General features: G+C 42.5%; 1 protein-coding gene and 1 long non-coding RNA gene across 4 annotated transcripts in view; one reads left to right on the forward strand and one right to left on the reverse strand.

The window, feature by feature from the left end:
* The first annotated feature begins 1,164 nt into the window (after positions 1–1,164).
* LOC122231364 lies at positions 1,165–9,638 on the forward strand. The gene is made up of 2 exons (XR_006208569.1): positions 1,165–1,646; positions 9,201–9,638. It is a non-coding gene; the product is annotated as an uncharacterized LOC122231364 (long non-coding RNA).
* A 3,957-nt stretch (positions 9,639–13,595) lies between these two features.
* SNX19 (sorting nexin 19) overlaps positions 13,596–24,878 on the reverse strand; it is a 39,235-nt gene continuing 27,952 nt past the window's right edge. The window contains exons 9-11 of one of the 3 annotated variants that reach the window (XM_007082674.3): positions 17,241–17,425; positions 16,050–16,137; positions 13,596–15,135 (exon numbers count right to left, since the gene is read on the reverse strand). In XM_007082674.3, coding sequence (XP_007082736.1) covers positions 15,003–15,135; positions 16,050–16,137; positions 17,241–17,425 — 406 coding nt within the window. In that variant the 3' untranslated portion in view covers positions 13,596–15,002. Of the gene's footprint in view, positions 15,136–16,049; positions 16,138–17,240; positions 17,426–23,633; positions 23,776–24,878 lie in introns of those variants that run through there. The other 2 variants (XM_042957816.1, XR_445075.2) reach the window with 2 other exon arrangements.

Below are 24,878 nucleotides of genomic sequence, written 5' to 3' on the forward strand. Positions count from 1 at the left end.
TTTCTATGTTAGGTTTTGTTGCTAAGTGTGATGGGAAGCCATTGGAGAGGTCATACATTCTTAAGAGTCAATGCTGTGAGCCCTCTGCTAGGCATGGGAAATTCTGAGAGATAAAACACAGCCTCTGTGCTGAAGGGCCTTCCAACAAACATGCTCTAACCCTCGTGCATGATGGTAAGGAACTGGGAAGCTGGTGTGTGCCAAGGGTCGCGTGAAAGGAATAGACACTGGTTCTGAAGGAGCCCCAGAGACTGGAGGCTGCAGCACTCAGATGCCTCACTCAGCAGGAGGAATCAATCAAGGGTGCACCTGGAAGAAAGGGTGGACTAAGAAGAGGAAGACTCTTTAGTCCAGGAAGGAATGAGTGACAGGAGGAGGCAGGAGCATGCAGGGCTGGTTTGGAAAATGGCTTGGTTGTAACAAAAGTCGCAGAGCAGAGCCATAGGAAGTAAGTGGGTGAACAGGCTACCAATGAGAAAAGGACCCCCCCTTTCTAAGGCTGGGTAGGAAGGTGTTTCTCTTCATCCCTAAAGATAGTTCACGATCAAAGTAGTTATGACTCTGATGGCCTTTATTACTCTATGAGAGGGGAAATGGTTTCCTGTTGGGGCCTCATCCCCTCCAAGTGCTGAAAGGGATGGTTACCTCATAGGCCACCAAGCCCCACCTGCCCTGTGGTCAGCAATCCTGCCCTCGCAGGCCCAGGGAAGTAAGGATGGCAGCTTAGCCCTGCCTTGAGTACCCTTTCACCTAGCGAATTGCTGCTCTCTGCATTCTGACCAAGCCTTTCAGGTACTCCAGGGCCTCTCCACCAGGGATCACCCTCCTGCAAACCAACAGGACTTATAACAAAAATGAGCCTCTCTGTACCTCAGCTTATGTTTTCCTGGGTTTACTCCTGGATGAGAAGCTTTGCAAGACCCTAATTTTCTAGTGCATAGATTGGCATCTTGGACCTCAAATTGTGTGTCCACTGAGAACCGTGGGTGAGAAATACTCACGGGGCCAGATTCTGACCATGCCTGCCAGCAGCAAACTGGTGCCTGCCTGCTGCCACTGTCTATGAGATAATGTCTCTCCATTTTGGGATTGTGACATAGCTACATCAGACCTCCACGGCCAGTACTCACATTCCAGGCCTGAGACCAGTGTGACAGCAGAGAAACCTGAGCCTTGAGGGGACATTCTCAGGCTCGAAAATCACAAACCCGACAGGGAAAGGCATTTGATCAGAAAATGACACCATTCAGGTTATTTTAATGCCCTGGATTTGTGCTGCCCTTTAAGTGGAGCCCCTTCTGTCACAGGACTTTGGTGCCAAGTGACCCTGGCAGATGACTTTCACTTGTTTTTAACTGTAGAACAAGGTCACGTCTGGTCTGGGTGTGCTATGAGGGGTCCAGACTGTGGACAAGAGGGCAAGCCCTGGTTCAGGTCTGTGTCTTCCATATACAAAATGTGCAGTCAGACAGTGGCATGGGCCTGGTTCTGAGGCTTTGTGGAAGCCAGCCCAGGTGAGAGCAAAGGGGAACTCTCTCCCCTCCCCAGCCCCTGCTCCTCCCTCCACAGAAAACCCTTGCTCAGTCACTGTGGTATTAAATGCCATCCAGGCAATTCTCTGATCATCCTGAATTTGCAACAAAGAGGTAAGGGCAATTGCCAACCACTGGAAGGGTACACTATCAGTCCATCAAACAATCAATTCATGAATCAAGATCTGTTTATGTACCTGCTATTGACTGAGCATTTTGCCATGTGCAACAGAGAATACAAGCCTGCACGCAACATAGTCTGCACTCTCAAAGGAGTATATAATGAAAATATGAAAAAACAATACTTGTTCTCAGAAAGCCAAAAATGGTCAAATATTGAATCATCTGGTGCTGATGATAACTACAGTTGGAAGGGAAAGAAGAGAGACTATCCCAGAAACGGCCTAGAGGTAGTAGTGAGCATGCTCCCATTGTAGTGAACATTCTGAAACCCTTTGATCTCTTAAGACTGAAGGTAGAAGATCCTTTCCCCAGAGGAGTGGGAGAGTCTGCCTTCAGGCTGTCAGTAGTATTGCATGAGAGTGGTTGGTTTATAACTGTTAAAAACATAAAGCAGTGGAGGGCAGCGTGGTTTAATGGTGGAAGGACTAAACAGAGTCCAGGAGACATTGGTTCTAGACCTCTCTGTTTAAGAGAGGCTCTGGATGAGATTTGCACTTAAACGTTGTCAGCTTTAGGTTTTCTTCTGTATAATAAGGATAATATTGGTGTAGGGCAGCAGAAACATCACTGAGCTAAAAGGTGGAAGACCCAAGTTCTAGTCTTGGTTTTGCCAATGATGACAAACAATTAAGATGCTTTGTGTGCTAGAAGTTCTTCTAAGCATCTAAATGCATTAATTCATTTAGTCCCTTCCCCCATCCAGTTTCTGTGATGAAATTACCATTATTATTCCAATTTAATAGATGAGGAAACTGAGGCATGAAGATTTTAAATAATTTACCTACAGACACAGAGCTAATCAGTGGCAGAGCTAGGATTCTCACCTGGATGTCTACTAGCAAAGCCATTTTCTTAATCCTGGTTCTTTTGCCTCCTGAAAATATGGGCAGAATCTTGGGCAAGAGACAAACTCTGTGTATTTCAGCTTCCTTTTCAGTAAAATGGGGATGCCAATAACTTCCCAAAGTATCTTAAAAAGTGATTTTCAAGATCTAAATAAGATATTGTATATGAAATACTTTGTGATTTAGAAAGTCCTATATATGTGTCAAGTATTACATCCCTCAAAGGAATAATGAGAAGATAAAATGAGATGGTTCACAGAAAATAATCTGGAAAATGAAAAACGAAATGGTGTACTTTGATGATCCTAAGAAAAGTTGATTGGAGATGAATAGGTCTTTGGATTCCTTGAAAATTTGGGGATGTAGTTTTTCCTTAAATCTGTACAGTATTCTTAAACAATTTAATTTTGGCAGGCTTAAAGATGGAAAATGTAGGATTGGAACTTTGTATCCTAGGGCCCAGAGAAAGGCAAGACATTCCTCTCAGAAAGAGTATGTCAAAGCTTCCTTCCTTCCTTCCTTCCTTCCCTCCTTCCATCCTTCCCTCCTTCCTTCTTTCCTTCCTTCCTTCCTTCCTTCCTTCCTCCCTCCCTCCCTCCTTCCTTCTTCCTTCCTTCTTCCTTCCTTCCTTCCTTCTTCCTTCCTTCCTTCCTTCCTTCCTTCCTTCTTCCTTCCTTCCTTCCTTCCTTCCCTCCTTCCTTCCTTCCCTCCTTCCTCCTTTCCTTCCTTCCTTCCTTCCTTCCTCCCTCCCTCCCTCCCTCCTTCCTTCCTTCCTTCCTTCCTCCCTCCCTCCCTCCTTCCTTCTTCCTTCCTTCCTTCCTTCCTTCCTTCCTTCCTTCCTCAAATTGAGACCCAAATGAAGTGAAAGAAAATCTCTATTGAGATAAAAGTCAAGATGAAATATAATCATTCATTCATTTTCATGACAAACCATTTAGAAAGCATCATCACTGTTCCAGAAACTGGTCTCAAACTGGAAGACAGCCTTTGCTGTCTAATGGATGTTGCAGAGCTGAACAGGGTCTTACCTATTATCCAGTCCAACCTTTCTGTATGGAGGAAAGAAACATCAGTCCAGGAAAGTAAAGAGATTTGTCCAAGATCACTGTGACCATGACTAGAAGCCAGCTCTTTCAATGGCCAAATATGTTCCTTCCCATTTTGTTGCTTCTCTCTGCCTGAGTTTGGGGTGATTGGGAATTTGTTCAAGGTCCATATCATGCCCTTGTGACAATTCCAAAGAATGAAGTGGTCATTTTTTAAAGCTAATCTTTGGAATGTTTCTTTCTCTGCCTTTACATGCCTGAAGAGTTGAACAGGCACCATCTATATGGGCCTCATGGATACTATTAATCACCTGTTTTCCTGTGTGAAGGAGTACTGCCCTTTAAGATTGAAATCTGCTCCCATTTATGGTGCTGTGTGTTCCTGTGAGCTGAAACAATCAATTACAACAATGCATCCCAGGAGGCTGACTTTCTGCTCCCCTCCTTCTCTGCCTTCTCTTTTCCCACACTGAGGGCAGAGACTTCCCCCACAGACAGGAAGATACTTCAAATCCTTTAGTGTTATTGCTCCCTCCCACTTTTGCTCAGCATTTTGAACAACGCATAATGTAATAAGAAAGGGGGGAAGCCCTTTCACCACAAGCTAGGTTGGGGATTGGAGAGTATGTCTGTTAGGGGGGAAAAAAGCAAAACACTTTTTTGAGCCCAGAATTCATCTGATTCCTCCTGTGGTGATAAAGAGGCTCCTTCGCCCCAGCAACCGAGAAGTTCCAGCTGGCTATGTGCTTATGAGATGGGTCATGTGTTTAAGAGCTGTCAGTGTGGGGTCTGCTTCTTGGGACATTTCCACCTCAGATCAGACAGTCTTAAAGAGTGTTAGAGTCAGGTGGTGGCTGGTTACCATGGCAACAGGCCCACAGGAGTCCCCCCAAGGTTCAGATGAAGCCTGCTGCCACTACAAAATTCACACAAGATACCCTCTCTGGTATCAAACTGAGAAGTTGGTATACTTTGATGGCAGAGGGGAGGTCGGGGCCAGACACAGGCCAAGGGCCCCACCTTTGCTTACATGGAACTTGGGTTAGTCAAGTGGGTTTTGCTCTATTTTGTGTGTAGGAAGATGGAAAGAAAATTGCCAGATGGCAATAAGGATTCCAAGACTACCAGAAGGAAAGAAAACTGTTACCCATTGACACAAGAAGGCTGCCAAGTTCATTTATGGATCAAGCAACTGTGTACAGGCAAAGTCTGTCACAAGCTTATGTGGAGAGGACAGAGGAACTTGACAAGCTTTCTGAGAATCTATGAGATGACAGCATAAGGAGAAAATAGGGAGGTGCCATGGTGTAATGCTTAATGCTGGAGAGACTGTAATAAACATGACAATCAGCTTCAAGGGGTTTACAGCTCAGTTAGGAAGACAGGCAGCCATCTGATAAGGCACAGGTTAGAATGGACATTTTAGGTGCTTCTCAATGAAGCTAGCTGGGTATGTTTCAAGCAAGTTGTGCTGAGTCCAGCCAACTTAAGATAAACTTTTAATTACATTTTATTTTTTGAAAAGGAGCTTATTAAATATTGCTTATCAGTGTGGGTAGGTAAAAGGCATATAGTACTATGAACAACAGAAGCAATTAGCAATAGTGTTTTGCCTTTCACCTATCCTCCTTCCCATCTGAGCACTTAGTCACTAGTTTTCAGAGTTTCTCCAGGAGGGAAAGCTCATAGAGGTAATTTGAGGGAGAGGAGAGCTTTAGCAATATACTCAGAGGCAGTTTTTATATTTTTTAGTGCCTGAAGTTTTTACACCAGATTTTCCATGGAGGGCTCAGAAAGTCCCTAAATTCTCTGAGTCTCAGAATCTGGACTTAAAATCAGGGTAAGAGATTTACATGACTAAACTGTTTAGTTGTGTATCTTAGCTCGAGCTGCCATAAGAAAATACCACACACTGGGTGACTTGAACAATAGCAATTTATTTCTCACGGTTCTGGAGGCTGGAAGTCCAAGATCAAGGTGCCCACAGGTGGGTTTCCTTCTAAAGCCTCTGCTCTTGGTTTGCAGGTGTCCCATCTTCTCACTATGTGCTCACATGACCTGTTCTTCATGTGCATGAGGAAAGAGAAAACTGTGTTGTCTTTTCTTCTTCATGTAAGGGCACTAATCCCATCATGGGGCACCACCCTCATTTCCTGATCTAAATCTAATTACTTCCCAAAGGCTCCACCTCCTAATACCATCACATTGGGGACTAGGGCTTCAACATACGAATTTTGGGAAGACACAAACATTTAGTCCATAACATTGTACGAACAGCTTGGGACATGGAAAGAATTTATCAAAATGTTTAATTTCAGGATTGGTGGTTATTCTGATTTCACAGGAGGGGACAGTAGGGCAATCTTCCTCCTAGAATATCGACTGTGAGTCAAGTATAAGAAATATCATGTTTAAGATTTCCATGGAACCTTAAGTTGCTGTCCATGTTAATTTATCAAAAAGACAACTGGACTAGTGGGGCAGCCAAGTCAAACCCATGAAGATTGGTAAGCTGACATAGGAAAAAAAATTAAACATGAGGAAAAGCAGCTTTGGAGCTGCACACACAATAAAGAGAAATGACAGAAATATGAAGTTTTTTGAAAAGGTTTCTTGTTTTTTCTTGTTATTTACTTTAGTGTTTAAGAAAAGGGTTTCAGAAATAATATAGAGAAGAAATAGGCTTAGGCAAACTATTGGTCCAATGCTGCCTGCTATGAACGAAACTAGAAGAAAAAAAATTTCTATTACATGGGAAAAATCCACAGAAACTCTAATCTTATAACTCAGGTCATTCCACCACAACAGTGGGCATTCTTCCATATCCAAAACCTTGCTGAAACACAAGCTCTTGCCTCAGTCCTCTCCAGATTGCTAAAAGGAGGTGCATAGCCCTGCTCTTCAAGCATTAATGCCTCAGATGTTACTTCTGTATCCACACATGCACACTTATCACCCCTCTTACTTGTCCAGACAAGCTCCTTCCTGGTAAATGTCACATGCCACCCACGAGCCCCCATCTGTGCAAGGTAAACCCCTGTACATGGGGATGACTTCTGCTTCAAACATTAGAACAACACCTTTCTCTATCTCATCCAAACAGATCACCAAAATTTTTTTTTTGGGTCTTCATCCATATGCAGGATGTACAAAGCTGTCTGGAACTGATCTGGTATTAATTATGCAGTGCACAACACTGGAATAAGTGGTTAATCCCAAGAAGGTTTACACTGGAGAGTGACCAACCTGCCCCTGGGTGGATACAGAACCAATCTTGGCTCCAGAGACTATTCCACATCATGTGTTGTGCAAATGTTAACTGGCACCAGAATGGACTTCATTCCATAGCAGATGGGATCCTTTTTATGCAGACCTAGTCTAAGATAATATATGACCCAAGCGCTATATTGTCTAGAGTTTCCTTCTTTTCATGAAATACATCATTGTTTTAATTCTCAGACTGAACTTCTTCCTCCTGTGCTCCTTTACCTGCTGTTGCCCTCTTTCAAATTATGGCCTGGAGGCCCTTTCTGGGGCCCCCAAAACAGCAGGTGATTTTATCCCCTCAGGGCCAACATGTTGTCCTGCCATTAATCCAGGTGTCTTAGATTCGTTAGTTTTCATTCCTATGGCAGCTGCCTAGTTTTGATCTGTTGTGTTTGGGCAAATAGTTGCAGCAGGAAATGTGGTGGGGAAGATAGCAAACACCTGTAAGAACGAGGAGGAATTTATGCTATCCTTTCTTTTCTTCAAGGTTATTACTTTGTCTTTGAAGAGTTTTCCTTGTAGGATCTTAGACATGGCTTAGATATGCTGTTAGAAAAGGTCTGAAGTAAAGAATTTTAAATCTGGGACCAAAGGATTTCCAAGATTATCTTAGAGCAGTCAGGTAGCAAACCAATCGTTCTCCTCATGGTAATTGCTTTCTTACAAATTTGTGTCTGGGGCAGGAAAGAGTTGAGAATATTTCCTGTGATTGTTTGTTTTGCTTTCTGATCCAGTAGGTGAAGGTGGGGACTAGAAAGTAGACAGGGTATGTTTTGTACTTTTGTGACTGGAGGATTTTAAAAATATCTTCAAATCAGGACTAATTTTCTTTAAAAAGCTTACAGTTTTAGCACCTTATGGTCCACATAGACTGCAAACAGTACTGTTATAAAACTGTGTGGATTTTGGCATGGGAAATATAAAAACCAACTTCTTTCATTTTATATTTGCTATTGAATAAAGATATAAGGTCAGAAAAATGAAAATGTGCTTCCCCCTTGTCCCTCTCTCACATCTCTGTGCCCAGTAAACTCTTTAATTTATTAACATATTTTACCTTCTAAAAGTATTACAAGCATAATCTTCTTTAGTTAAATAAGCCTCAGTCTTTATTATTTTGTATCTATTATGCACTACCTATGGGGAGGCTGAAGCATAGGGATATAATGGGAATAAAATGGATATATGTTTCTTGCCCTTGAAGAATTCATCTCTTACTGAGGACCCCATAAAATGCACATTGACCTTGATCACATTGAGAAGTGTAAGTAACTCAGAAGGAGAGAGAATTTTGATTGGCACAATCAGATAAAGCTCCTTGGAGAAGGTGAAACTTGAATTGGCCTTGACAGAGGGTGCCCACCTGTGCACAGCTGGATGAAAGAACAGGGGCCAAAGGACAGAAGCTGGAGAGAACAGGATGCAGGCCCCTAGATTTCTGGGAAGCCATCTCATCCAACCTTCTGCGAAACCATCTCCATAATACATTCTCTCTCCCAGCAGAAGTCCTATTGCCAACCAAGCCCATGTGACTCTCCCAGAGCCATATGAAGCCTTAATGAAAGGTACCCTCAGTATTCTTGAATCATTTGTGTTTACAGATGATAGGAGGCAAACTTTTGCCACAAGTACAGGAAGCTGGAAAGGAACTGGCTTGCCATTAGTTTGAATTTGGACTCCATGTTAGTATTGGTAAAGAATGTAAACTCCAGAAGGACTTTTTAAGTTTTTTTTTTTTTCTTAATAAGGTCAATCCTCCCTAAAGGCAAGATATGAAATGCAGACATTTTGCTAAATCTTTGCTAATCTTTCTGATGCTACTGGGGCAGGATGATTCTCCAACAATGGTGCACAGGCAAAAGGGCCAATCACCTGAGCTTGAAGATGCCTAAATCCAAGGCAACCCAGAACAGAGAAGTCACAGCTTCTGCAGACATACTAGAGCCTTTCTTTGCAATCACAGACTTGTGGGTTAATCTTGGTTGGCCTTTGCCCTCATTGATGAATGCAAGTGTCTGAAAGTACAATTATAGCTATAGCTCTCCATTGCTCATAATAATAGGCTGCAACAGTCATACGGAACATAAGGGGAAGGGGGGAAAAAAAGCCAAAGTAGGAATTTAGATATCTGACACAGACTTACCTTCTTAATCATTACAACACCCTAATGCTACAATTAGCTTGCAGTTCCTAAACAAATTCTGGTAACAAGGAGGTCTATTTTGAGTTAAAACGAGTAGATAATTGTCACTTAAAGAAATGTTAGTTCTAAGTTTGGATCCTGATACTGATATTATTTTTTTCCTTCCCAAACTTCCACATCCCAGAAACAGTGTGCTAGTGACTTCTACAGAAGCACTTGTAGGTAAGGTTTGAAGAGTCAAGATGTGGAGAGAAAACAGATTTTGTCATGTGGAACAGACATCAGACAGGAGTTCTCTGGATACAGCTGCATGCTTCTTTTCATTTCCAAGAAAGCAGAGTTCAAGTGCATTCTCAGACCAGAGACAGGTGAGAGATGTAGGGAGGCGGCAAGAAGGCTCGGCAAGTCTGAGAATAGCACAGTGTATCTGCCAAGGTGGCTGTCAGTGCCCGCATTTCCTCCGCCAAATCAGCATTGCCCCGGCTTCCAACCCTGTTGCTGTTAGGTCACTACAGGAAAACAGCTATGATGATTTTCACTTGCTCGACACATTTTTGTCTTTTTCTTTCTTTTTTAAACAGGCCAGTGATGTCTTTGTGTAATAAATACTGGACAAGTCTTAGGCTATGGAAGTAGTATTTGGGGTAGTCTCCCCTCACTGGCTCTCTTCTGAGAAACACTGCTGTGTGTAGCATTTCTCATCCTTTACACCACAGAATGGCGGGGGTTTGTTAGCAGAAATTCCCCCTGCAATGGTTTCATTCTCTTGTCCACAAAGGCAGTGAAAGCAACTACTGCCCTGTTATTTCTGGCACTCTCAGTGGAAAGGAAATGGAGATGCCAAGTGATGGAAGAGCTTGCCCAGTTAGGCCTTTAACTACAAAAGCATCATGGTTTCCTTTGCTCCCCAATTAACCACTCCTGCCCCTGGTTGGTTCCCATTCCCATTTGCATCCAGCAGGGTTGGCTAACCTTCCTTTCCTCCTCCTGGGAAAACACATATTGCCCCAGTGCAAAGAAGACCGAGATAAACAGCAGGTTCTTAGAGGGCTGGGGAACTGAGGCTTGGTAGAGGACAGTGTGGCTCCATGGTATGTGAATCAAGGCATCTCCCAACTGTCCCTCAGACAGCAGGACAGCAGGATAATAATACCACTGATGTTTCTATGGCATAGCTCTTGTGTTTTATAAAGCTTGTTCTTACAATTCACTTCTCAAAATGGTTGTATTTGTCCCTTTTTCTGAGAGAGAAATTTAAGTCTCAGTGAAGCTAAGTTACCTGACCACATCTTCACAGCTGATTAAGTGACAGAGCTAGGTTTCAGTCAGGCTGTTGTCACTTCAGCTCATTATACTCTATAGATCCTGAAGCCACCTTATATGTAAGAAAGAGTAGGAACAGACTCGAAGAAATTAAGGAGGGTCAGAAGGTGACGGAGACAGGGGTCAAATCCAAGGGGCAGGACTAAGAAAGGCTGTTTACCTTTTATACCACCATGTGTCCCGTAAACAGGAACTGTTAATTTTGATGAGAAATACTCCTCTGGAAGATTCCTCAACAATTCCCCACTGTGTAGAGGGAGAACAGCACCAGGTTCCTGAGCATGTCACACTAGACAGGCCCTCTCCCAGCACCCCCTCTCTCCACCCCCCTCCCCGCAGCCTGCGCTCCCACTCTGCTGTGCCACTTGTAGCTCTCCATGGCTTTAATTTTAAATTTCTTGATTGTAGTAAAACACACATAATGTAAAATTTACCATCTTACCCACTTTCAGTGTACAGCTCAGTAGCGTCACATCGATTGATACTGTTGTAAAACAGATCTCCAGGACTTTTTCATTTTGTAACACTAAAACTCCGTACCCATTACACACTCCCCATCCTCCTCTCTAGTCCCTGACAACCACATTTCTACTGTTTCTGTGAGGCTGACCACTCTAGGTACCTTGGATACACAGGATCATATGGTATTTGTCTTCCTGTGATGACTGCCTTTGCACACATTGTTCCCTCCATCTGGACACCTTCCCCATGTTTTCACTGGCTAATTCTCATGAATCTTTCAGGAGTCAATTCAGATATTATTATCTCAGGCTTTCCTTGGTCCTCCACTCTCAATTAAGTGCCCTTCCTAAATATTTAGTAGTGGATTAATCACACTCGATGAAGAGTTGCCCATGTTCTAATCCCTTGATACTCAGCATGTGGTAGAAGATCCACATTCTCAATGGCATACATTGGGGAGCTTGTTAAAAATGCAGCATATTCTTTAACAAGATCCCAGCTGAATCACACGGACATTGAAGTTTGATAAGCACTGTTCTAACTCATTAGACAGGAGGTCTGCAAATGACTCATGGGCCACATTCGGTCAGCTACCTGTTTTTGTAAATAAAGTTTTGTTGGAACATAGCCACAGTCATTTCTGTATGTATTGTCTATGGCTGCTTTTGTGTTACAATGGAAGAGCTCAGTAGTTGCAAAAGAGACCACCATATGGCCACAAAGCCTGTATTCATTCTCTGCTCCTTTACCGAAAAGTTTGCACACTTCTTTACTAGATTGTAAGCTCCTTACAAGTGAGAACCTGGTCTTATTTTGCTTTGTAAGAAGAAACATAGACTAGTGTAATGGTTATGCATGTAGGGTTGAGGGTAGACTGGCAAAATCTGTATCTAGGCTCTGCCATTTCCTTGCAAGTGACTGGGCAACTCACAATCTCTCTGTGCCTTGTGTTCCTCATCTATAAAATGGGGACATATGACAGAACCTACTTTACAAGGTTGAATAAGTTAATGTAGATGAAGTGCTCCAAGTGGTGCCTTCAGCAAATATTCTCTCTTACCTGGTACCATATATTTTTAGGGCCATGGGGGTTTGTTGATGTTGTAACAGATGATAGAATACTATTAACACACATTCTCTGTTTCTTCCTTGCTAACATCTAATGGTTTTTTTAGGTATTAACTTTCCTGGGGGGTGATCTCCTCTCTGGTGGGGTAAATACTATTGCAAGTCAACCAGGTAATGCCATTTTCAGTGACAGTGGATTGGCTCAGGGTGAACAGTTCTGACCAGTGAGTCATGAGCATTCTTGAAGGACTTCTAGGAAAAGGTTTCTTCATTCTTTAAAAGAAAACATGGGGGCGCCTGGGTGGCTCAGACAATTGAGCATCCAACCTTGGCTCAGCTCATGATCTCACAGTTTGTGAGTTTGAGCCCTGGTCAAGCTCTGTGCTGACAGCTCAGAGACTGGAGCCTGCTTGGGATCGTGTCTCCTTCTCTCTCTGCCCCTCCTCGACTTGTGCTCTCTCAAAAATAAGTAAATGTTAAAAAAAGAAACGAAAAGAAAAGAAAAGAAAAGAAAAGATGGAAGAGGTGCCCCTGTTCTTTCACATTTTATGTATGAATGTGATGCCCCAAACTGCAGCAACCCTGAAGGTAGGCAGTCTGAGAACAGAAAAAACATGTTTATGATGGCAGAAAAGAAAGATGCGAATATTCTGGGCCCATTATGGGGTCAGAGTTGCTGAATCCATCAAGCTTACCTACTGTGGTACTTACCTACTCAGGTACTGATCTTATGGAAGAAAATAAATTTTCCTATTAGTTTCCTTTCAGTCCAAAGCATCCTGACTCATATAGCCACGGACCATGTTTATACATATTTTACTCCACCCAGAACCTAACAACTGCTGTTGGGTATTAGGAGCAACTGGAAATGAACGTGCTGGGTAGGGCAAAAGAAAATTCAGGAATGTTCTGGGTTAGTGCAGACCCAATTTTTCATTGCCTTTTATCATTCAGCCAACAGCATCTTTTCCTAATACCTGTGGCTCTCTCCCAAATGCTGATCTCCCTTGCAGTCTGTCCCTTCTACCCAAACTTGACAGGTTATTTCAAGATCAGATGGGCTTTGATTATTTATTTCCTTGGTGATATCCATTATTTCCCTTCTGGGCAGGAGGATCTGAAGACAACTCATATTTTGGGACATAGAAAACAGGGATGGGATCTCTTACGTAAAATGAAATACAATGGCAGTGTCAAAAGATTCCTTAGATGTTACAGCCACAAGGATTTTATGGTGTGTCAGCTTATGGACTGGCTTTGTATGACATCTGAGCCAGAACTAGTAGCACAGATTCAAAGCAGTATAGGTGGCTAAGTACCTGTGAGGGTAAAGTATGAAGAGAGAAGGGTAGCAGAAATGAGCTGGCCACCTGTACCTATCCCAAAGAGCATCGGCCCCATAGTTGAAAAAGGTGAAGGATCCACTTCAATATGGGAGACTGGAACCCCTGTAATCCTGCAAATACGTAATTACTAAAGCTAGAAATGCCGAATTCTTTCTGCCTGTGAGTGTCCAGGGTGAAAGAAGTTTCGGAGCCATAAAGTCGCTGTAACAATCAAATTTTAAGGCTAGAAGGTGCCATGAGACATGATCTCATTCATCTCCCTGTCCTTAGGCAATAATAGCCTAACTAAAGCCTTCTGATTACAGCAGAACACATTTTATAGGTAAAAGCCTCCCAAGGGGTATTTAAAAAAAAAAAAAAAAAGTAAAAGATTACACAACTTTCTCCCATAAACCACTTTAATTTTGTGTACATCATCTACTTCAGAGTCTAAGGGAACCTGACACTTGTTCTAGATCCATCTCCTTGCTGTCTTACCCCAAGATCCCCTTCTAAATGGGAGGATCCATAATTCAGTGACAGCAGGGCACTAATAGGCAAGTGCAAAGCTAAAGGAATGAGGGGGGGCAAAGGTCTTAAACCCTGTCAGCTACTCACATGAATTTAATGTATAGTACTTCCCTTGTGACTTTCTGTCTGCCTCTTTCCTACCAACAGTTTCTCCTAATTGTTCCATTCTTCTAAGACACTAGTGTCTGATATAGTACCTTTGCCTCCATCTTCAAGTGTTCCTAAAGACTAATTATAATCTTAAGAACAGTACTTCCTGTTTAAAGCATTTTGTGGTAATCAATCCATTACAGGTTTGCTAATATTATCGGTTCAAGTTAAAAGTCCCCTGCCTGTGAAAAAGTCCCCTACCTGTGAAAAGAGAAGCCCTGTACTTCCCCTGGGTTCCCTCCTCTTTGGGCACATTCCCAGGCACAGAGCAGGAACAAGCCTTTCCCTTCCCTTTGGAAGCACTGGGCTGACTAAGCAACTTGCCATATGATTCTGCTGAAGGAAGACAGAGAGAAGTTCACAAAGACCAAAACTCAACTGTTCTTGGAGAGGGGTTAGGAGGAAAGCTAATAAATAAAATCTGATGCAACTCCTTTCAGGAAAGGGTGTGGAGGGTGGGGTGGATCTACCCAGAAGCTTTAGCAGTCCACTTTGAAGTCTTCTGAACAGGAAAAGTGTAGCCACCCATGGAAGCAGCCTTCAATGATATCCTCCCTAGGACTGATGTGTTGGGAAATAGCCCATCAGCAAAAAGTCCCTTGAGAAATGTTTTCCCTCCTTCTTCTGGAATTGTTGAGAAACTAGATAGAACTCAGAGGATCTGGCTTTCAAGGGTGGACCTGAATGAATTTTCAGTTTCTTAGTGGGAACAGAGAGCTCTAGAAGATTGTCTACTCCTCCAAGAAATCTGGTTACCAGTTTTCTCTTGGTCTATCTCAACTTGTGTTAATGGATTAGGAACATGTATATACAGGGCCAGGCTCCTGTCAAACAACCTTAGGAAGGAGGGCAAAGAGGAGGCAAAAGGGGCTCATTCTTCTACCTCACGGATTCCTTTTCCACTAGCAACAATCCAAACATTACAAAAAAAGGTATGGGAATGGATACGCATGCGATTGGTACATATTTCTCCCATCACCTGCTACAAATGGAGTAGAGCTAGGGAAGAACTGTGCCCCTTCTGAGTTACAGCCCAGTTTCAGAGATCACAGGTTTCCTGACTGGTCATGGGGTGGGAGAACAACTCTCCTTTCCTAGCCTTCAAAGAATGAGCAAATAACCTATGGCTAAGGGGAGACACCCATTCTCCTGGGGTTGCCTGGGGTATCTGAGGCAGAGGTGGTTATGGTAGACTCCTCAACAGAGGCACTGAGATCCAAGAATTCCAGGATGATGTCCCAAAGGCAGTAAATCAAATGCCTGAAACAAATGGACAAAACAACTTAGAGGAGGGTCTGGCTCGGTCAACAGACACCAGATCCCTGTTTATGACATTTATTCTCCCTTCCCCTCCTTGCCCATTACTGATATCCTTAGTGAACTCTAAATTTCAATAGCTTGATGAAGCCTCCGCCATGAAATAAAAGTTTGCGAATAAAGGTTATGACCGCAAGAGAGGTAGAAATAGAACTTGAGACTAGATTTTAGGAAACTCCACATTTATTTATATAGCTGCATTAGCAGATCAGTACTACTCTGAAAAACTGTGAAGTAGGGAAAATCTTTGTGATATCAACTTACTAAGAATTTTCAGAGCTTCTGACTATGGCTGTTTCTCATAATTAATCATCATAGATCTATGGGTGACCTTACAGACAATGAAGCAAAAGCCAGGGCCCTTAAGTAGTGACAGTTAATCGATGCAGTCTGCTTTGGGACAGGGTTTGAGAAAGGACTGGAAGTCCTAAATACTTTTCAGAAGCACTATATCCCAAGGCACCAGCCAGGGAAATACCTACCTCTTCTGGATTATTCCAGGAGTATTCACCCAATATTTCTGGTCCCTTTATCAGAGCCAAACCTTATTATCTTGTCTACTTCATATTAAGCAAAGACAATTCCTGATTGTAATACTATTCAGCTTTGCTGTGCAGCCTTGAATGTAGAGCTGGAAATTATATGACCTGTCAGTGACATATGAAGCTGTCAGTGTAGGTTTTTCTTAGTATGTGTGGATCTGGACATCACACCCTGCAGTCAGGGCCCAGGGCAAACAAAGACTGCAGTTCTATTCTTCTCAATGTGGGTTGCACACTTAGAAATCGTGGACACCTCTGAGACCAGAGATGGCTTCAGCTGTGGTGATGCTGAGTATACATACGTCTTCAGCCTACCTGTTGATGACGGGTTGCTGTAGTGACTCCAAGACTAGACTCCAGCTCAGCTGGCATTTGTTCACCCCCAGGATTTCTACTACAATATCTGAAGAGGAAAAAGCAGATGTGGTTTCAGTGCTACCGTGGAAGCCTTAGATTCTAAGGAGATTATCTCATGATATCTGCCATCTTTATTCAAGGAGGTATTTCTGGCAAACTTCTGAACTACATAGTCAAACTAAAACAGGGAAAAGCTAAGAGAAATGTTTCTCAAGTGTTTAAATAAGAATGGGCCTCAAGAAATAATTCTGTAACCAGTCATTAAAGTGCAGGATTTTTTTTTTCTTTTAAGAGAGAGAGAGAGAGATAGAGCATATGCATGAGTAGGGGAGGGGCAGAGAGAGAGAGAGAGAGAGAGAGAGAGAGAGAGAGAGAGAGAGAGAGAATCTTAAGCAGGCTCCACTCTCAGCATGGAGCCCGATGTGGGGCTTGATCCCACGACCCTGGGATCATAACCTGTGCCGAAATCAACAGGCAGACACTCAAACTACTGAGCCACCCAGGCACCCCTAAAGTTCAGGTACTTCTGATGTAACAGTTTAGGGTGGAGAGCAGAGGTTAATAAGAGTATATAAAATTGTTTTAAGAGTTAAGAGTTTACTACTGTACCCTGGTTACCATAGCACAGCGACAGGCAACAAATTGCCTTTCCTGCCTTCTAAAAGTCTATAGAAAGTAAAGGAAAAAAAGTCCTCTCCAGAGTTTGTTTTTATCTACTGCTAATAACCAGGTACTTTATTCAATGACCCCAATTTATCAAGGCCAAGCTTCTATGGCACATATCATTTTCTTCCCTGGTCCAAAAACCATGAATTGGCAGAGAACCTGAGATCTTCATCTGGTGGGAATAGTTCTGAGACCTGCCTCTGTGGTGTAGGAAGAGCTGTTATTATCTCAAGTATCTGCAGGATTCTCACCTACTATTTACGGTGTGGTCTCAGTGATTCCTTCTATTCCCTCAGCATCACTTGAATGAGGGATAAAAGAATTGCGGCCCCGATCATTTTCCTGTTGGCCTGAGAAATGGTGGGTCAACAGTCTAATCACATTTAAGCCCTTTTAAAAATGGGAATGGGTGTGGGGTAATGGTGGCAAAGCCAGATGAGAAAGGACTAATCATCAGTATAACTTATTTCATCATCCAATTACCTGGCAGGATTCCCATCAGGCTCTGCAAAGCCTGTTTTTCAGCAGCCACTTTCTGCTCCTGGGTCCTTACAGGCCGTGGATACTTAGGCAAAACCCCACCAGGCCAGATGGACTCCTGAAGAAGTCGGAGGTACTGCACCCAGCGTTGTGGACATGTTAGATTAGCCACTTGTACCTCCAGCCACCTGTGGTGGAAGAGAGAATGGTCAGATAAATCTGAAGGAAGGACTGCAGAAAGGTGTGAATCATGTGAGCAATCAGCACAGAGCAAAGTGAAGGCAGTGGCAACTCTCACAAATGAAACCCAGCCAATTTAATAACTCGGCACCACAGACTTTGAAGATGAGTAATAGTAATAATACTGTTATTTACTGTGTGTCCGATAGGAACTGCATGTTGTATTAGAGGTTGCACAGAACAGAGCAGTAGGAGGGCCCCAGTATCTGGCAGGGCTGGAGCTTTCCAACTGTCTTCTAGTGGGAAGTTCTGTCATTTCTCAGCAAGGTGCACATGCTGCCTTTCCAGCTAAGGGTTTGGTGATTTTAGATAAATCCCTCTCCTTTGCCACCCTGTCCACATCCAGGGTGTGGCACATCCAGGCTCTTCATGGACCCATGAGCTGTTCTAAGAGTGTCCTACATCCATCTTTTGCTTGTAACAGTCTGCTCACTGACAAGGCCCTCTTCTTTCCAGTACAAGTCTGCCATCCTAGCAAGACCTGCTTAGCCCCACCTCCTCCACAAAATTCTGCTTGACCATTCCAGCTAGAAGTGTTCTCTTTCCTCTTAGACTTCCTTCAGCACTTAGTTCTACAGTATAGATTTGGAACTAATAATTTACTCTAGAATATAAATTATTTTCTCATGTGCTTACAGCTTTACTTTTCCAACTAAAGTATAAGCACCACAAGATTTCTATATGTCTTATACTTTTAAAAAGTTTCCCGTAGTGCCCTGGTGCTCAAGAAAGTCCTGCTGATTGACTAGCGATAGTTCTTATTACAATGAAAATTTCCCCCTTTATCTCACATTCAAAAATGAGGCAATAACTCTGAGGGGGCAAACTTACTAAATCTGCAGTTCCTGCAGTCATTTCCCCCTTATTCTTTATTTGTTCCTGCATTTCTTCAGAGCAATATGGTTACTAGCTGAGGGTCAAGCCTGCCAAGTCTCCTCAGTATGGAGCAGGGCTGAGCCTGACAAGGCTATGATTATAACGGATGGACCATCAACCACTTCTACTCTATTTGGTCCTGCACCACATGGCAGCTCATGCCATTGCTCCTATACCCGAGTTACTTGTCGCCCATCCAAGAGCAGAGGGGGCTGCCAAGGCAAACTTTATTTAACCTCCACTCTGCCAGACAGTCTGCATTCCACTCAAGCTAGGCATTCCAGCCTTGGGGGCTGCAATCCCCCAAGCCGAGGGCTCACAAATGATTCTAAGAATAGGAAGTCTGAAAGGTAATGGCAGGGCAGGAATGGCAGACACCGATGGAGATCAAGAGCGGCACAAAGCTGCTCTTGCCCAAAATAGCCATCACGATCGTATTTGATATTATTAGGGCTGCATCTCCTTTTTATAGGGCTTTTCATTCAGCGAGCCTAAGACGCCTGATGAAAGGGATCCAGTAGCAAGAATTTCTGTTCCTGTTTATAGAAAAGGGTCAGCAAAGGGAGGTGTATGCAATGGCCTGATCAGATTATCTGCAGGGAATCAAGTGACCCAACTCTCGTTCTTCACCTCAGGCCACAAATACTTGTGTGACTTCTGCTAAGGTGAATGATGTGCACTAGGGTCTCATCTGAGCAACTGGTTTCATTGGAGTGAAAACCAAAATCTTGAAGTCCTCCAAAAAAGCCAGGAGAATCTTAAACCAGAAACCTTTGCCTGGAATTAGTTCTAGCTCAGCTTCTCATTCCCATTTGCACATAAGCCAGTGTACCCTTATTCTTGTTCTCTGGGGCCAGTGATGCCTGTGACTCCACTCTTCAAAGGTATCTATCTCAGCATCTGCTCAACCCTTCTTAGAGCAGAATACTGAACAGTAAATCTGGGGACCTCGGTCATCTTCTGGGCACGTCTTACAATATAGGAGTCTGATTGTTTTGAATTAACCTTAATTCACCTGATAGGAACAGGCCCTTGCACCACTGCATTATGGCAAGGATGTCCTTTTTGTTCTCTTCCATTGTGACTTCGTGACTCAAGCATACCAGCTGGGTGCAAAACAAATTTTGGCACATGGCAAAATATGAGTGTATAAATGTATGCAAATCTATAGAACTACAACTTATCGAACCCTAAATGGGAATGTTGGGAAGGAGAAACAAAGTAGGGAAAAGTAAAAATAAGGCCCTTGATGATGAGGATGAGTCAGTGAGTCAACTCAAGTTGTGGGAGCTAAGTGGAACTGACAAAGAGAACTAAGGTCTCCAAGTAAATGTCAACTGCTGATAAAGAAACTGTCAACCACTATAAACCCTGAGGCACAGAAGTGATCAACAAGTTATTCCCAGGAATGTAAGGAATATGAGAAAGTATAGGACTTGTACAAATTGGTGGAAACGAAACAAACTGCATGTCTAAAAAGAGGAATGTAATGTACAAAGTGGCTTCTACCTGCAAGGTGCTGTGGTTTCTCTTACCCTCAGGCTTCTTCATACCCTGAAGGTAAAAGACACCAACCACACACACTTGTACCACGCAGATTTAAACATTCACCCTTTTCAAGATTCTCCTCTTGCCCAGGTTCCTCCTACCTCTCTTCCTCTAAGAAAACAGGCTTTCTCCTGGACATCTAGGGTTAGCCATGTTTCATTTTCTAGCCCCAGACAGCCCATGGAAAAGAGGCAGGGCAGCAAAACCTTTCGTGCTCACAGAACTCCTGAGATATGGTATCTTATTGTGAATGATGAGCATCCCAAGGTAGAAGGAAAAAAAATCATAAAGCCAAAACCAAGAAAATGACCAGTGCCGACTACCACCACCACCCAAATTGCCCTGCGCCTCAGACAGAACAGAAAAAATCTGTGAGCTTTAGAACAATTTCTAAGGCATGCTTTATTATTACACAAAATGCCTTTCTTAAGTTGTAAATGACCAGATTCAGGGATTCTGTATTATTTACCTTGCCTAACACCTAGCACAGAACCAACAACTGATGACAACAAAGAAGGCAGGGGTTTCTTCATCCAATGATCTCTTCTCCCCTTTCCATCCCCCTTTTCCCTTCCTCTTATTCTATCATCCTTCTCCAGAGTAGAGCTCCACACATACCACCACAGTGCTTTATCTAGTCTTACTGATTCCCTTCATATTGGTCTGTTCACTCTGAAACCGGGCTAGAGAAGGTGAAGAGATTAAGCACTGGAAAATTAAAAGAGAGACTAATGCCTTAGCTTATTAGTTCCCTTCATCTCTCTATTCCACATGCTGTCTTTCTATTCCTAACTTACAAGTGGGAAAGTTAAAAAGAAATCTGTATCCCGGTAGTTCTCTTGAAGCAAAAGGAATGGAATGCATGTGTCTGAAGTCCAAGGTACCACAGGAGCTTTTCCAGTATCAGTTTCTGGAATCTGCTGGTACCACTTACTATTATGCTAACAGAAATCTGAAGTTTCAATGTGGACACAAACACATATCTCTCAGTCTATTTATTATAAATTATTTATAAGAATTCATTTACTAAATACAAATGTTATTGTTTATGTAATTCAAGATGCATGAGGTAAATATGCTAAAATAAATATGGTAGCGAACATCCACAAATAGCATTGGTTTTATTTTCTACTACTATTCCAGTTCTGTTATTTGGTTTAGAGATATCTCCTCCTACCATCCTACCTTTTCCCCAATAAGAAGAAGAAGAAAAAAAGCCAAACCAGGTCTGCTCTATGAGGCCATCTCTGAATGATTCAGAGCACATGGCAGCCTTACTAGTGGGCCCAGAAATAGCCAATAAAGTGAGAAAGAAGCAACAACAGATTGACACTGAGATATTCATGAGCTTCTCTGATGCCAGACACGGAAGGAGGGAGGATGTGGAGATTAGGGCTTTTCATTACACTGGGAGTGCAAGTCTATCCGTGTTCACAAGAACCTGGTCTGAAATAGCTACAGATAGAGGAATGGAGCAGTGGCTAAAAAGGAGACAGTTTAATACTAGGGCTTAAGACAGCACCTCAAGGTTAGCACAAGGTCATTTCCCATCAAAACAACAGAATCAACTCTCACAAGTAAGGGGAGAAAGCTTAAGGGACCATGTCTAATCTAATTAGCCAAATTCCCTTCTCTTCTCTGCTAAGAGCTTCTATGGCTGAGTGAGGAGGGGCCGTGGGTAAGTGAGCCTAATGGGGAGGACAGGGGGAGAAGGAGAGTGAAATCATAACATAGAAAATATTCTTGGGGTGCCTGGTGGCTCAGTTGGTTAAGTGTCCGACTTCAGCTCCAATCATGATCTCATGGTTTGTGAGTGCAAGCCCCGATTTGGGCTCTGCGCTGACAGCTCAGAGCCTGCTTTGGATTCTCTGTCTCCCTCTCTCTCTCTGCCTCTCCCTGGCTTGTGTTCTCTCTCTCTGCCTCTCAAAAATAAACAAACATTAAAAAAAGAGAAAATATTCTTAACAGCAGTAACAATATTCTAACAAAAAATGCTTGGTATAGCCTAAATAAAAGATACAGCAGAATCATTCCTCTCATCCTTTTTTCAACTGGGCTACCTCTGTAGACAATCCAAGGGTGATTATACTCCAACTCCTTAATGTACCAAATACACTTCAAAGTAAAAGAGTAAAAGAAGATCAGGTTAAAGCTTCTGCCGTTGTAAAAGATCTATAGTAGATTAGAAGTGTCAGCTCATTTCAATTACCTTCAGAGCCAGGTTTTCCAACTCTGGCACTACTGACATTTTAGGCTAAATCCTTGTTGTGAAGGGCTGTCCTGTGCATTATCAAACACTTAGAAGCATTTCTGCCCTCCCAGATACCTCTTGTGTGACAATCACAAACATTTCCAGACATTGCCACATCTCCTCTGAGGGACAAAATCTTCCCCAGTTGGGAATCACTGACTTAGACCTAGGGTCTTGGCTGCCATGTGTCAGGCTACTTCCAAAGTCATTTCAACTCTGGTGGCTGTGGCACAGTATTTCTCAAATTCTGAATAGCATTAGAGGTGGCCATGTACTCAACTCTGGTTTGTGACAACATTTAAAAACATCTAAGTAGAAACAGCTTAGAATACATAGAAGTGTATTTCCTGCTTTAGGACTCTTTTGTTTCATACATGGACCTACTGATGTGTGTGCATGCATGTGTTGTGTTCACAGTGGGTCCTGTTGTAAAATACATTTTTTACTGTGGGTTGAAGTTTAAAAATAGTTAGAAAAACATTGATATAGTATAAGGAATGAGGAGTTCCAAGAAATGGGGGAAAAAGCCCAAGCTACATTTTTAGCCTCCTGGAAACACTCCCCACCCTCCACCCATCCCCCAAGTACCCTGTAAAATGTTTACAATGGCATAAACCATGAACATTGTGTTCTGTACCCACAGTCCTATGAGTATTTGCTCATTAACTCAGTAGCCCCAACGTACAGAGTGCAGAGAAAGGAGATCTTGAGGGTGATGGTGTGGATCCAGGGCATTTCCCATTAAACAAGTTATTTTTGCCAGTATCACACCTGATAAAAGTAACACTTCTCTTCCCTCTGATTCCTTTCCCAGGCCTCTGCCTTCCTGCCATTGCCCCTTCTTTTGTTTACAGACAGTTCCTCCGTGTCAGCTCTCACTAGCCTTCTTGGTCCTAGAACTGGCCAGACCCAGGTTACTCAGTTGTGTCTGAGAAAGTTCAGCATTGTTGCTCTCTGACTGTGTATCTAGGTCACCATCTTTTCCTGCTCTGTGTTGGAAGAAGAATGGGAAGGAAATGAACTTTGAGGGCCAGAAACTCCTGTTTCTTTTTTCCAGTGACTATTGTGAAATCTAAAATGGCCATGGAGTCTACACAATTTCTTCTTTGATTTTTGCTTTCATGTTTTAAATAATGGATCCACATCTTTAAAACACGTGTTTCAAGGGAAGACTACATATGGCCTAAACACCACGATTTGAGAATCCTGAGTTCCACACTTCTGTATCTAGCCACAGTTTTTGTTTTTGATTAGAAATGAACAAGTTACAGTTATAAGACTATTATGCATTACAAACTGAAGCATTTTGAATCAAGGAAGGAAATTAAAGAAATCATCTGTTTAACCTTGGAGGTGATCTATTCCAATAATCTAACCAATTCACACATGAAAACAGAGAACGAAAAAGGACTACTGCATAGCAAAAGGTTTATAATAAGAACATACAACTTCATAGCTGGAAGGAAACAGGCAATCCCTACCTCACCTCCTCCCAGAGTAGAAATCTCCTGTGTAACATCATGGCAGAGCCCAAGGGTTCTGGTCCGTGAATCCAGAAAGCTGGGCTTTCATCTTAGCTCTGCCACCAATTAGGAATGTGACTTTGGGGAAGTTGCTTAATTCCTGAAAAGGATAACTGCAATTTATTAGAGATGCTTCTTAAATATTGGCAACCAAAAACTGCCTCGTTGTAACTTCTGGTCATTGTTCTTGCTTCTACCCTCTGGAGTTAAAAACAGGAATTTTAAAGTTACCAGGTCATATCTCTTTCAAAATGTTTCAAAGACTTACATGTGAGACTTGAAACCATAAAACCCTAGAAAAAAACACAGGCAGTCACTTCTCTGACATTGGTCATGGAAACATTTTTCTAGATATGTCTCCTCAGGCAAGGGAAATAAAAGCAAAATTAAACTATCAGTAATACACCAAAATAAAAAAGGCCTTTGCACACAGTGAAGGAAACCATCAACAAAATGACAAACAACACTGAATAAGAGAAGATATTTGCAAGTGATATATCCAATAAGGGGTTAATATCCAAAGTACATAAAGAACTTACACAGCTCTACACCAAAAAAACCTAAGTAATCCAATTAAAAATGGGCAGAGTTCCTGAACAAACACTTTGTATTTTTAAACTCAACTGCTATTTCTCCCCTAAGTCTCTGTTACAAGTTATATATCCACGATTCTGATAACCTCAAAGTTGAGCACACAGAATACACTCAACAAAGGTCTAAAGAATGGAGGAGAGAAATGAACGGTTCCTCATCCTGGTTCCAACCTCTGGGTGTGTGCCGCTTTCTATTCTCTCTTAAAATGGAGTACCCAGAACAAAACACAACCTCCAGATGTGCCCTGACCAGCAAAGAATGAAAGAATGCAGAGGATTAGTGCCTTCCTTGATCCATATACTATACTTCTATTAATACAAAGACTGTGTTGGCTTTTTGGGCACACACATCAAAGCACTGACTCATACTGAGTTTTGTAGTCAACTAGGACCCTAGTTCCACATATGTACTTTAACAAAAAATCACATGCTTCTCTGTTAAGCCTAGTCTTGCCCTTCTGTACTTGTGCAATTTTTGAATCTAAAATCTAAATTCTAATTTATAACATTTATTTCTATTTCTATTAAATACACCTTGTTGGTTTTGACCTATTATTCTAACCTTTTGAAACTGGATTTTTGTCATCCAGAGTATTAATTATACCTCTAA

This window comes from Panthera tigris, chromosome D1 (genome assembly GCF_018350195.1).
Source record: "Panthera tigris isolate Pti1 chromosome D1, P.tigris_Pti1_mat1.1, whole genome shotgun sequence".
NCBI lineage: Eukaryota > Metazoa > Chordata > Mammalia > Carnivora > Felidae > Panthera > Panthera tigris.